Raw genomic sequence first — 13,186 nt, 5'->3', positions numbered from 1 at the left:
ATATCATTTTTCTTAAACACATCATGCTTCTGGCTCAGCTATGAGACTGTAACGTAACTTTCTCCTTATGAACACTTTCTTATCTCTGGCCCATTAGAACAGCTGCTGCTATCAGTTCCATATGTTCACGCTCCACTAAAGAATGTGCATATGACAGAAATACATAGGTACTTCCCTCATTTGAACACCATTCATAAACACATCCACTTACCTTGAAACTGCTAACCTGAACATGTTTTCCTTGTCCCTTCTTCTAAACCATTGTTTACATGAGATGTAGTGGCTATTTTAGTGTACAAATACATTGAACTTCAGGATTCAGCTGAATGCCCAGAAGGATCATTTAGGAAATGAATAAATAGAGTATAGCAATTAACACCTTGAGTGAAATAGAATCTAGACTATTCTGGACCAAACGCTTATGACAGTAACAGTAAGATTAAATTTACTCATTGTTCTGCATTAGTAAAACAGTTGTTCGCATTGAATGCAGCAATGGCCAGCTGCTCTCTATGAGATGTAGAGGGAAGAGCCATGAATGACGTCACAGCTGGTAGGGCATGAGCCTTACCAGTCAGCAAGCAATTCCATTCCCCCTGAATGCGGCCACAGGGCAGGCCTAGGGATGATAACTAGCTTCAGCCAAGAGCTCAGATCAACAAGCAAGTTCCTGGTGCTGAGGCAGGTCTGAGATCAAACTGGGAAGTCAATTCAAAGTTTAAGATCAGGACCAGGTGCAGTGATGGCTGCCAGGGTCAGGACCCAGTTGAGTGATTTCTGGGCAGCTCCACAGTGATGATGCAGGCAGAAGGTCAGTGTGCAGGTCAGTCCAGATGAGTAGGATCCATGGCCAGGCACAGTAACTGCTGTAGTTGAGCTGGAAACTGGCACAATCCCAGCAGAGACTGACAACTGTAGAATGACCTGAAATGGAATCCTGGGTCCATGGACAGGCAGCATAGATGGAGAGCCAGGTGGGGCTTCTAAGGGTCAGTGAGATCTAGTAATTTACTGCCAGCTTTGACACTCTCACTGAGAGCAGACATTGAAGCCTGCATGAAGATGTAGTGCGGACAATCTTCAACTCTGTCATCATGATTTTGAGCTTGAAGTCTAGGTATGGAACAACTATAGGAGCACACTAGGGAACTACTACTGTACTAAAGTTTGTGGATGTAATTTCCTTTTTTCTTTTGAGGAACTTCTGCTGTGAGGTCAGTGAACAATTGATCAATGGGCACAAGTAACTTTCCCTTTTAAACCTTGCTGCTTTTCAAATATATTATACTCTGTCATAATCTTGAAAAGACCAGAGGATCTTCCAGAAGGGAAAGAAAAGGATTTTGATCATAAAATCTGCTCCTACTAGTTAAAGACAATAACAGAGGAAGGAAAAGAAAGTCCAGACTCTTACTCCATACTGTGGCATCTGGAGGAAGAAGTGTTGCCCAGCCCTTCACAGCTCAGAAGTTAAACACTGTTATTCAACTAGTAGATGTTAGTACCTTGCTGAGACACCCTCTAGACAGAGCAGCTGCAGTGAGACTTATGGGGTTACTGATGTTCACACCATTGTAGCAAATTTTGCTCAATTGCTTTTTCCCTTTCACATGACACCTTTATTCACCACTGTCACTGGTGCTACACAGCTGCCTAGCAGCTGCATAATGAATCAGACCAAGACAGCGATCTAGAATCCCCCGTCCATCTTTCTTTTCTGCCCATGATTTGTAAACATCGTTCTTCACATGGACCTGGTCCCTGGTATGCTATGTGTATGTCCAAACAGTTATATCATGGAAATATTTAGGCTTTCCTCATTGAATAAACTAGGGTTAGAGCATAAAACATACATACTAAAAATACGAGTTGAATTCAGTTATTTTGGAAGTTATCTTGCACTCCAAGTGCATGTTTCTCTAGCTAGCAGCATACACATATGTAAGATCTCAACTGCCCTGTTCCAGACTAAAATTTACTCCTATCAATCACAGCTAATATATAGCATTTAACACACTTTGCATGACAGTTCTGTGTTCTGTAACCATATTGATGCAGTACTGGCAACAAACAGAAGCTGGAAGCCACTGAGCTGCCAAAAAGTTGTCACCTTCTTGCCATTACTGAAACTTGGTGGGATATGACTATAATGTGACTATCGATAGCTACAGGCTCTCCTGTAGAGAAGAGACAGGTGAAGAAAGAGAGAGGCAGAGGGGTCGCTCTCTACCTCAGGAGGTAGACTGAGTGTGAAGAGCTGTCTCTGAAGAGCAGCCACGAGCAGGTCAAAAGCCTGTGGGTAAGGATCAGGGACCAAAGCAACAAAGGGAACCTTGTGAATGGTTTTAAGTACAGACCCCTGATCAAAGGGGCCCTATTGACAAAGCCTTCTTGCTCCAGCTACAGGAGGCATCATGCTCACAGGCTCTTGTCCTGCTGGGGCACTTCAACCATCCCAAAATCTGCTGGGAAAGAAGCATAGCAAGCTGCAGGCAAGCCAGGAGACTCTTGTAAAGCATGAGGGATACCTTCTGGAGCAAAGGAACAGACAGCAGCCCTACCAGAGGGGATACAGTCCTGGATCTGACGGGCACCAGTGGAAGTCAGCTGATCTTGAACATCAGGGTTGGAGGGAGTCTGGGCTGCAGTGACCACACATTGCTGGAGTTTGCAGTCCCGAGGGGTGTGGGCCAAGCGCAGGAACAAAGTCAGACCCCTGAACTTTAGGAAAGCAGACTTCCAGCTCTTCAAGGAGATAGCCAGTGAGATCCACTGGGAGACTTCCCTCAGGGACAAGGGAGTGGGTCAGAGCTGGCAGATCTTTAAGGAAGTCTTCCACCGAGCACAAGAGCTGGCAATCCCCAGGAGCAAGAAATTGAGCAAGGAAGGCAAGGGAACAGCAGGGAACTGCTGGTCAGACTGAAGGGAAAGAAGCAAATGGACAGGCAGTTGAAGCTAGGATGGGTGGCCCAGGAAGAGCTTGCAGAGACCTTGGAGAGATCAAGTTTGGTTGTGCAGGGTCAGGGTGAGGAAGTCCAAAGCAAAACTGGAATTGATCTTGGCAAAGGACACAAAGAATAACAGGAAAGGCTTCTACAGGCAGGTTAACCACAAAAGGAAGGCCAAAGAAGGTGACCCCCTTTGATAAATAAGAGTGGAAATTGGTAACAATGAATAAGGAGAAGGCTGAGGTACTCAACATCATTTTGCTTCAGTTCCCAAGGGCAACATTTCTTCCCAAACATCTAGAGAGGATCAACAGCAGGATAGGGATTGGGAGAATAAAGTCCCTCCCACTGTAAGTAAAGATCAGGTTCATGATCATCTGAAGAACGTGAACGTACCGAAGAGAGAGAATTGGCTGATGTATTCTCCAAGCCACTCTCCACGGTATTTGAAAAAATCTTGGCAGTCGGGTGAACTCCCAGGTGGTAAGAAAAAGTAAAACATTGTACACATCTTAAAAAAAAATTGAAAGGAGGACCCTGGGAACTACTGACCTGTCAGCCTTACCTCTGGTGAGGAAGATCACAGAACAGACCCTCCTAGAACCTGTGCTAAGGCACAGGGAGGTGATTTGAGACAGCCAGCACAGCTGCACCAAGGGCAAGTCCTGCCTGACAAATTTAGTGCTCTTCTAGGATGACTGACTACATCAGTGGACAAGGGAATGGCTACAGTTGTCATTATCTGGATTTCTGTCAAAGGACAGCCATGGTTCCCCCCACAAGATCCTTGTCTCTTAAATTGGAGAGATTGGGATTTGATAAGCAGACCATTAGGTGGATAAGAAATTGGTTGGATGGTGGCATCCAGAGGGTAGTGGTGAATGGCACAGAGTCCTGATGGACATCAGTGACAGGTGGTGTCCCTCAGGGGTCCACACTCAGACCAGAGTTATTTAATATCATCACTAGTAACATAGACAGAGGGATTGAGGGCCCTCTCAGCAAGTTTGCAGATGCCACCAAGCTGAGCGGCATAGCTGACACACCTAGAAAATGGGATGCCATCCAGAGGGACCTGGGCAAGCTTGAAAAATGGATCCATGGGAAAATCTCATGAGTTTTAACAAGGCAAAGTGCAAGGTGCTGCACCTGGGTTGGGGAAACCCCCAGTCTCAGCACAGCCTGGGGATGAATAGACCAGAGCAGCCCTGCTGAGAAGGGCTTGGCATGCTGGTGGGTGAGAGGCTGGACCTGACCCAGCCATGGACACTCACAGCCCAGAAAGCCAAACATGTCCTGGGCTGCATCCAGAGCCCCGTGGGCAGCAGGGCCAGGGAGGGGATTCTGCCCCTCTGCTCTGCTCAGGTGAGAGCCCACCTGCAGAGCTGCATCAGCTCTGGGGTCCCAGCACAGGAAGGACATGGACCTGTTGGAGTGACTCCAGAGGAGGCCACCAAGATGATCAGAGGGATGGAGCACCTCTCCTGTGCAGAAAGACTGAGAGAGATTGGTCAGCCTAGAAAAGAGACAGCTTCAGGGAGACCTAATTGCAGCCTTCTAGTACGTGAAGGCAGCCTTCAAAAAAGGAAGGGAGAGAGACTTGTTCAAGAACTTGTAGTGAAAAGACAAGGGGCAATGGCTTCAAATTGAAAGAGAGTAGGTTTGGATTAGAAATTGGGAAGAAATTTTGAAGTGCAACTATAGTGAGACACTGGAACAGGCTGTCCAGAAAAGTTGTTGTTTTGTGGAACCTCATTTACAAAAGGTGACCCACCCAGGGGGATTGGAACTGGATGATCTTTAAGGTCCCTTCTAATCCAAACCATTCTATGATTCTGTGATTTGACAGACAAGAATACTGAGCACCAAACCATTCCACAACAGAATTTACTAAAAGGCTATAATTGCAAACTTCACATCCTGGAAAAAGAAATTCTTCCTGACAGTAATACTATCTGCCATGTCTTCAGAAGTATTCTAAATTGCAAAAGACAGGAAGAAATTAACAGTTAAGGAAAACGAACAGGAATGAGAAGGGAAAGGAATAGGAAAAACCCAAAACTTGTATTTGGGTCCATTATTGAAAGCAAAATATTCAACAATATCCCAAATAAGAATTTTAATTCATGGATGATATTCACAAAATGAGCTACTGAGGAACCAATGTAATATCTTTGGTGTTACGTTTTTGTGTTTTTTTAAATATAACACCTTTTACACTTTCCAGCATTAGCTCTGCACCACAAAACCATGTAACTTTCTTCCTTCACACCCAACATTTAAGAAGCCTCTTTTCCTATCTTTTGTCAAAGAGTTCAAGCCTCTAATCATTCCTTACTTTTTAATTGTCTTCATGGCAAAACTAAGGTACAATTATAGCAACAGCTGTATGGTTAACAGGCAAGAATGGCACTGAGCTTCAAGACAGTATCTAATCTCTCCATGATTTATAACCAGAGTAGTACCTTCACTGTTACTAATACTTGCACTTTACTAGATTTAAACCTGCCATGACTTCACTCATATTCCTCTGATATACTTCTTTCCAGATGCATTTCTAATTTACTGCATTACAAAGACCTCAAAACAATGCTTCAAGAATTCTTCTGTGGAGAATTCATTAATAGTTAATTTAGGAGGCTTTACATAGTAAGTAGTCAGAGTATTCTAAGAAGCCCTCATGTAGTTCTCTAGAGAAAGGTTTTCAGCACTTCTTAACCAAATAATCAGAAATACAAATCCTAGTTGTCTTGCGATATACTATTGATCAGCATGTTTAAGGATTCTAGAATTGTTTTAGAGGAAAAAAACACTACCGGGTTAAGCTCAAATTTTTTTGGAGACAGTAACCCCTTCCTACTAAAGTATTGTCAGTGTCTTACTCCTCTCCTCAAACTATTTTAATTTTATATATTTAAGAAGCCAACTTATTGATCAGTATTTAAAAGGTGAATTTAGTTCTGATTTTATCCCATGCACCACTGTTTTAAAAAAAAAAAGAGCAGGTAATTACCTGTTTCTTTGAAATGCTTTAATTAGCTTTGGTTCCCATGGTAACAGTTCATTAAGCAGTCGTAACAACGTACCATGCAATTCCTTTACTGCTTGCTTCCGGTGGAACCATCTTCCCTGAAAACATAAATTCCATTTATTTATCATTGCATTAGACCTAAATCTTGTTAGATTGTACTAGTACTACAATAATCCTGGTACATGGATACAGCATATGAGGAAAACAACCGGAAGAAAAGATCAGAAACTTCCAGAGTTACATCTGACTAGGACATTTTTACTTTTATTTTAATACTACAAAGGGATAACATCCTAGTTGGAAAAGTAATACTGCAAGGACACTCACTTTTTACAGGTCAAAATTAAAATTGAAACAAGATTCTACAAATACACCATGTGCTTAAAATTACTTAAACGAGTAACTAACATGGGTAGTAATCCATTCAGTTCAGGGAAATCAACCACATAGGTACCCTTTTCCGAGTTAAAATTTTTACAGAAAATCACACAATAATCTCATTTAAGAGAAGTGGTATAAATAACAACATTATTATTTGCAAAAGAAACCTTACTACAATTTTCAAGGATAAAAATCCCAACGTTTTTCTGTTACATGTTATTTAAAGTTCTAGAAAAAAGCTTTTTTTAAAAGAGAAGTTTAGCAAATTCATCCTTTATGGAGCAACAGACTATGCAGCAAAGCCCAATTTTCCAACATATATCCTTTAAGCTTGTAATTCAAACATATAATTAAAAGTTTTATTTTCAAAAGTGATATATGTAATATATATGTAATCATATATATATCTATATCATATATATATATATTATATTCATGTTTTCATAAATCTAGAAAGTCTGAATAAGGAGAGAAGACATTGGGAAATGACAACCATGCTGGCCACAGTGCTGCAGAACACACCCCTTAACACTCACACATACCCCTTGTACATATTCCTTCCCAAAACTTTATTCTGTAGTTCATTGCATAAAAGTCTGAACAGTGCATATATATGTAACCATTATAAAAGAGATGTGGTATAGTACTTCTGCCACTCTATCAGCTCTGTGCATTTTATGTAAATGAAGATTTTAGCTCTTGACTGGTCAAAGAAGATGTAAAACACTAAAGAGCTTATGTTTCTGCAGGAAAAAGAAGCAAGACTTGAGAACTTACTTATTTCATATACATATTTAGCTTTTGATAGTGCACATATCCTTCACAGCTTCCTGTGGTCTAGCACACCAAGAAAGGTAAGACAGGAAAATCTGGATAAAGATTGTCACAGCTGCCTTTCAGCAGTCTACAAGAATGATCTTCTGAAGGACTATGGACAATGTCTATCTACACATTTCAGCAGATCTCTCCAATGTAAAGCAAGATCACTCAGCTTGAATGCTTGTTTGAAGACCAGGTATCTATTTTTTTAATGGATAATCATTTACATGTTACATAACAAAACAAAGAGTTCCTTCATTCTTCAATTAAAATTACAAAAGCAAAGATTTTAATTAAGATCATTATGCCACATTACCACATAATGACCAGTGTTGAACACACAGACAAGCCAGTAAACTATATTGTAATTTCCTTCACTTGTGGCCAGTCTCATGCATAAAACCTGTCACTAATCACTACAACAAAAACCAGACCTTGTGCATACTGTAGTCTACCAGGGCATTTGGTATCATCTCTTAAAGTCAGCAATCAACAACAGAATTAATTGTTAACCTACAAAAGAATATTACATGCAGAGATTTCTTTTTCTTGTAAGGTAAACAAAACATTTTGCAGACTGTTTTAAAATAATGTATTTATATACTACAGAGCATTAGTGCATTGTCTCAAAACAAAAATCAAATAGCAAAAATAAACAATGCCACTACTATTGTGAAATAGAAATGCTGTACATGCAGTAGATATGCAAAGAAAATGTGTGAAAATGTAATATTAAAAAGATATGAAAAATCACTGCAAAGTATATACCTCAAGAAATTATTAATCTCTGAGCTTAATTTGTCTTTAAATAAGGCTAAGATCTTGGTTAAGTAGGAAAAAAAGAGTATTTATGAGAAAGATAAGTAACAGCTGACCACTGGATTAATTTGGAGCAGCAACTGTGCAACTGTTAGGCAGCTAGCACATGTACAAAGTCAAGAACAGACTTCAAGACCTTACTGACTTCATTAATACTTCACAGAAAAACAAATATTTTACTTTTCTCTCTGGTTACAAAAACAAACATAAAAAGCTAGCCAATTCCTGCCCCCTAATTTGACAGGATTAGCAGCTCTAGTTGGAGGCCTGTCTCTAGTGGTGTCCCCAAGGGTTCAGAACTGATCCAGTGTTGTTTAGCTTGTTCATCAGTGACTTGGATGAAGGGGCAGATGCCTCCTCAGTGAGTTCACCAATGACACAAACCTGGGAGCAGTGGCCAATACCCCAGAGAGCTGTGCAACCCTTCAGAATGACCTCAACAGGGTGGAGAAACAGGCAAAGAGGATCCATACTCACAAGTAATTTCAATGAAAATTTTATAGCAACATAATTTTTAAAAACATAGATTAATTATTTCACTTTGTCCCAATTACTTATCTTTCTTAGTGGGGTTTCAGAAATGACAATAAACCTGTTAATGGAAGAATGAACAAATTGTAGCCATGAGAAGAATATTTTTTTTTCTCAGAAGTAGTCAGGACAGAAGAGTAAAGGCCAAAAAAGGCTGGAATAAAAAAAATCCTTCTCTTTTAAATTATTGTGGTTTAGTAGATTTTCTGTGCAAACACATAATTGCTAGATGTTATTATTCCTTAAATATTACACAGTAAAAAGAGACATTAAAAACATTTATATAATCTTAAGATCCATCACAACAAAATTTAGCATTTCTTTTCATATGCAATTTGATTCTCTAACACAGTCCTGTGTTTGTCTTTTATTCAGAAGGGGGGAAAGGCAAATCAATAACTGATAAAGCTATGATTTAACTCCCTATTACAGAGCTGCTCACTAATTTCTATAGATAATACACTTGTTTTCACAAATATCTGTGTTGTAAATTCTCAAAAATACTAAATGATATATCATAAGAGTTCAGCTACAAACTGAGGCTTAGCAGGTTCAGGCTGGACCTCCAAAGGTATGTTCATCAGAAACACAAAGCACTTGTTCCCTGGGAAAAGACGCCAATCCCCACCTGACTACACTCTCCTTCCAGGCAGCTGTGGTCTCTCCTGAGCCTCCTTTTCTTCAGGCTCAACACCCCCAGCTCTCTCAGCTGCTTCTTACAAGATTTATATTTCAGACACTTCACCAGCTCCATTGCCCTTCTCTTCACTTCAGCACCAAAATGTCCTTCTTGTAGAGAGGGGCCCAGAACTGAACACAGGATTTGAGGTGTGCCATTGGCCTTCTTGGCCACCTGGGCACACCCTGGCTCATGTTCAGCTGCTGTCACCAGCACCCCCAGGTCCTTCTCCTGTGGGCAGCTTTGCAGCCACTCTGCCCCAGCCTGTGGCACTGCCTGGAGTTGTTGTGACCCAAGGGCAGGACCCAGCACTGGGCCTTGTTGAACCTCACACCACAGGTCTTGGCCAATTGATCCAGCCTGTCCAGATCCCTCTGCAAAGCCATCTGCCCTCCAGTAGATCAACACTCCCACCCAGCTTGGTGTTGTCTGTGAGCTGACTGAGGGTGCCCTTGTCCAGATCACTGAGAATGATATTAAATAGAATTTAGTTACCATCTTGCTCCAATTAGTGACAAACAAGACATTATTTTTTTTCTGGAAACACAATATAAGGTATTAACACAGGAAAATAACAGAGGAAAAAAAAGGACTAGACAAAGAAGCATAAAATGTGACTTGAGGCTATGTCAAGATACAAGTAAATTTCAAAAATGCAACCACAATAAAAATACATTTTACAAATGGGCTGAATGTTTCTGTTCAAATGCAGAGAGACATTCAACACATTCAACTGAAAAACTTACCTTTTAAAATAAGGTTTCTGACATCCAGAGCAGCCAGGAAATGCTGACTCCACTCTCTGTGATTGATGCACCAACATATACTATTCTGGCATATTTATCATGGAACCCCAAAGCAGACTGGAGCCAGGATATATTGATACATGGGGTAAGGACTGAACTATTTATGAGTTTTTGTTTTGCTTTTAAATAAACACACACACACAACACCACAATATTTAGCAGTTTTATAAGATCGTCTGTAATCTTTACATTATATCCCAGGGACATAAAGTAAAGAAAATTAGTAATCTTATAAAACCATGCAATATTGTTGAAAAGGGGTGGTGGTGGAGGGAGAAAACTTACCCTTAATAGGCCTGCTCCATTCTGCTGCGGGGTTCTGTGGTATGTGTGACATCACCAGTCTAGCGTTTTCTAGTGATGTCACACAGAGAGGGAGTTGGCGATCTCCAGCTGCTTTGGACAACAGATACCTAAAGAAAAGAGATCAGTAACTTTTTCAAACCATATATGGATTAATGTTGAATGTTCTTAATTTATGGGCCAAATACTACAATTTCAGGCACTTCCAACTTGACTAAGAATGCATTACAAGATCATGTATTCACACTAAGCAAACTCATCTATTATTGAAAGTGTTTTAATTTTGAAAATGCTTAGAGTTATCTTCTACAGTAGAAGTTCCTGAGAGTCAGTATCTTGCATTTTACTTTCAGCAACATCATTCTGAACATTATAAATATATATCAACAGCTAACCAACCTCTGACATTCTTTGAAGACTGGTTTTAAGCAGTGTCAGGAAGAATGACTTGTAGTAAATTATGAAACAAATTAACTTATGACATCTATTAATCAATTTTATCTTTGAGCATTTACCAGCAATTTACTAATGAGAACTCCTGACTCCAGCATGCACTTCCATGACCTATATATCTGATCATACCAAGTTATATCCTAAAATGATGTCATACTCTCTTCTTTCTACTATAGGGAAATAAAGTAAAACAACCAAAAAACAACACCAAATCAAAATGCAATAAATTTCTTGCTACCAAGACTGTCTTTGTCTCCTGATTTAGTTCATTAGTATGAAATGGTTTTCATTCAGATGTTTAGCCATATTCTAATTTTCTTTAGGCAAAATTACTACACAATCATCACAGTGTTGATCAATATACCACTTTTTTAGGAAAAATATAAATGCATATAAAATATTTAAACCACAAAAACAAAAGAGAAAGTTTATTATCAGCATGAGCTTACTGTTGAACCTAGAACAGTGAAATTATCCAGGACTGAATTGTCACGTTTTACTCTTCTATTAGAAGAACTTCAAAGTTATCAACTAACTTATACTTCTGGAACTTAAAAAGAAAATGGATGTATGTAGTATCTTAAACTGTTTACAAAACATCTATGCTTTTTAAGTTGTACTTAACTCCCTCTCACATATCTGAGTATTTTTCTCTTCTTAACTCTGGATATACAAGTGTTTCTGTATTCTTCAGATGAGCGTCTTAAAAGCAGCTGTTTTGCTAGTACTGTGTCCTGACAGGAATGTCTTGAATTATTTTTTCAAAACACTATACTAACTGACCAATATCCAAAGCATTGTGAAATGTTCTGAATACATAGTAGTATTTCTGTGACAAAAATGTATTAGTAAACATTCATCTCTGATGCAGAACCCACACTTTCACATTTGAAAGTGTAGAAAGGTATGTGGCAAAAGTGGTTTAAAGAAAGCTTCTCCAATAAAATACATTTATTGAAGGTTTAGTCAGTCACACACAGAAATGCATGAAAGGTCAAGAGAAAACAGTTGTGAAAAAAGTAGACAATAAAGACAGAAAACTCGAGAAGCTAAGAAACACTGAAGACTGAAAAAAAACAATTGAATGCTAGTGAGATAAGCCCAAGTTAAAAATATCAGAGAAGACAATCAGTATTGTGGAGAAGATTTCAAAAATTAAAGCCTAAAATTGGCCTTATTAATTTATATTATACAACTAAATATTACAAGTGGTCCACATCTTCAATCAGTCCTCAGAAGTACAAGAAGCTGCATGGATGTAAATGTGTATTTCTGTCATAAAATTCGGTATTTTAGGCTCATATTAGTGTTTTCAAGAGATGCAGGCAAGACATAGAGAAGCAATAACAGTATTTGGAAGTGACTAAAGTAGAAATCAAGTGTTCAGGATAAGGAAAAAGAAAGCATGTAAATTAGTAACAGATGAAGATACATACTAACAGAGAAACAAAGCTTAAATTAAAAAAATGCTTCAGCTGCAAGACTTGAAGTCTATCTCTTAATACCCTTGAACCCAAGTATTTATTGGTTTCTCTTTTATTGTAGCTCACTTTACCTGCAGTTTAAACCTGCAAATGGGTGTGCATACACAGATTTCTCAGATTATAGTATTTACTGTCTGTGTGTACATCTATGCAAATACAGTAGTGCTGATGAAAACAAGTATAACTGAAAACCCTTTACATGCAAAAGTTTCAAGCATGGCACATATTTCACTGGGGAGGGAGGAAGTGTCAGGATAAGAGGAGGCAGGACTGGGGAGAGGAAGTCAGCCTCTGAATAAAAATTGAATAAGATTTAACCCAATAATAAAAATGTTTCCCTAGGCCACAAATGAGAAGACACAGTAGGTTTTTCCACTTAATTGCTTGCAAAGTTGAGGTCTAAATTACTAAAATATTAGTAAGAGACCTAAACTATTCTTGATGGTTACATGAGTTTCTGCTGAAGGGTAGTTCTTCAAAGTCCCCTTAGATTCTTGTCTAAACACAGTTTCCCTGCCAAACATTTTCAAACGTGTAACAGTATTTCCTATTTCTTCACTGAACAGAGAGAGACTATTTTATAAACTTTTAAAATTAACTATTTTGCATTATTTTTCCATGTATCAACATATTTTTAAAAATAAAATGTAGCAAATCAGTGAAAAACCTCAGAAAGCAGTCTCCAAGTTCAGATACTTACACCTCACAAATAAATTTAACAGCAGCTTATTTGGAATCTCATAAAAATACAGACAAGGGAAATATGTTTCACCCTGGATCAATATATTCCTCTTAATAGCCCCACAAATTAATTTGTCTGAAGTTCTAACTATTTCTGACCTAAACCAGTGGGTTTTTCACTTAAATTTTCAGGTGTACTCTGAAATATATATTTTTGCAGGTAACTTAATGCTGCAGAAAACCACAGTTTC

At 39.0% G+C, this 13,186-nt stretch overlaps 1 protein-coding gene across 8 annotated transcripts in view; it reads right to left on the bottom strand.

Annotated features, from left to right (window-relative positions):
- Window positions 1–13,186, bottom strand: part of KIAA2026 (KIAA2026 ortholog) — a 56,784-nt gene that overhangs the window by 15,293 nt on the left and 28,305 nt on the right. For 6 of the 8 annotated variants that reach the window (XR_005255169.1, XM_038123541.1, XM_038123540.1 and 3 more), the window contains one exon: window positions 5,962–6,077. Coding sequence is in view for 7 of the 8 variants with exons in the window: in XM_038123541.1 (XP_037979469.1) it covers window positions 5,962–6,077 (116 nt within the window). In the remaining variant the exon portion in view is untranslated. The remainder of the gene's footprint in view (window positions 1–5,961; window positions 6,078–13,186) is intronic. The other 2 variants (XM_038123543.1, XM_038123542.1) reach the window with 1 other exon arrangement.

This window comes from Motacilla alba, chromosome Z (genome assembly GCF_015832195.1).
Source record: "Motacilla alba alba isolate MOTALB_02 chromosome Z, Motacilla_alba_V1.0_pri, whole genome shotgun sequence".
Lineage (NCBI taxonomy): Eukaryota > Metazoa > Chordata > Aves > Passeriformes > Motacillidae > Motacilla > Motacilla alba.
Note: the sequence above shows the minus strand (reverse complement) of the source record. Positions and strands in the feature narration are given on the sequence as shown.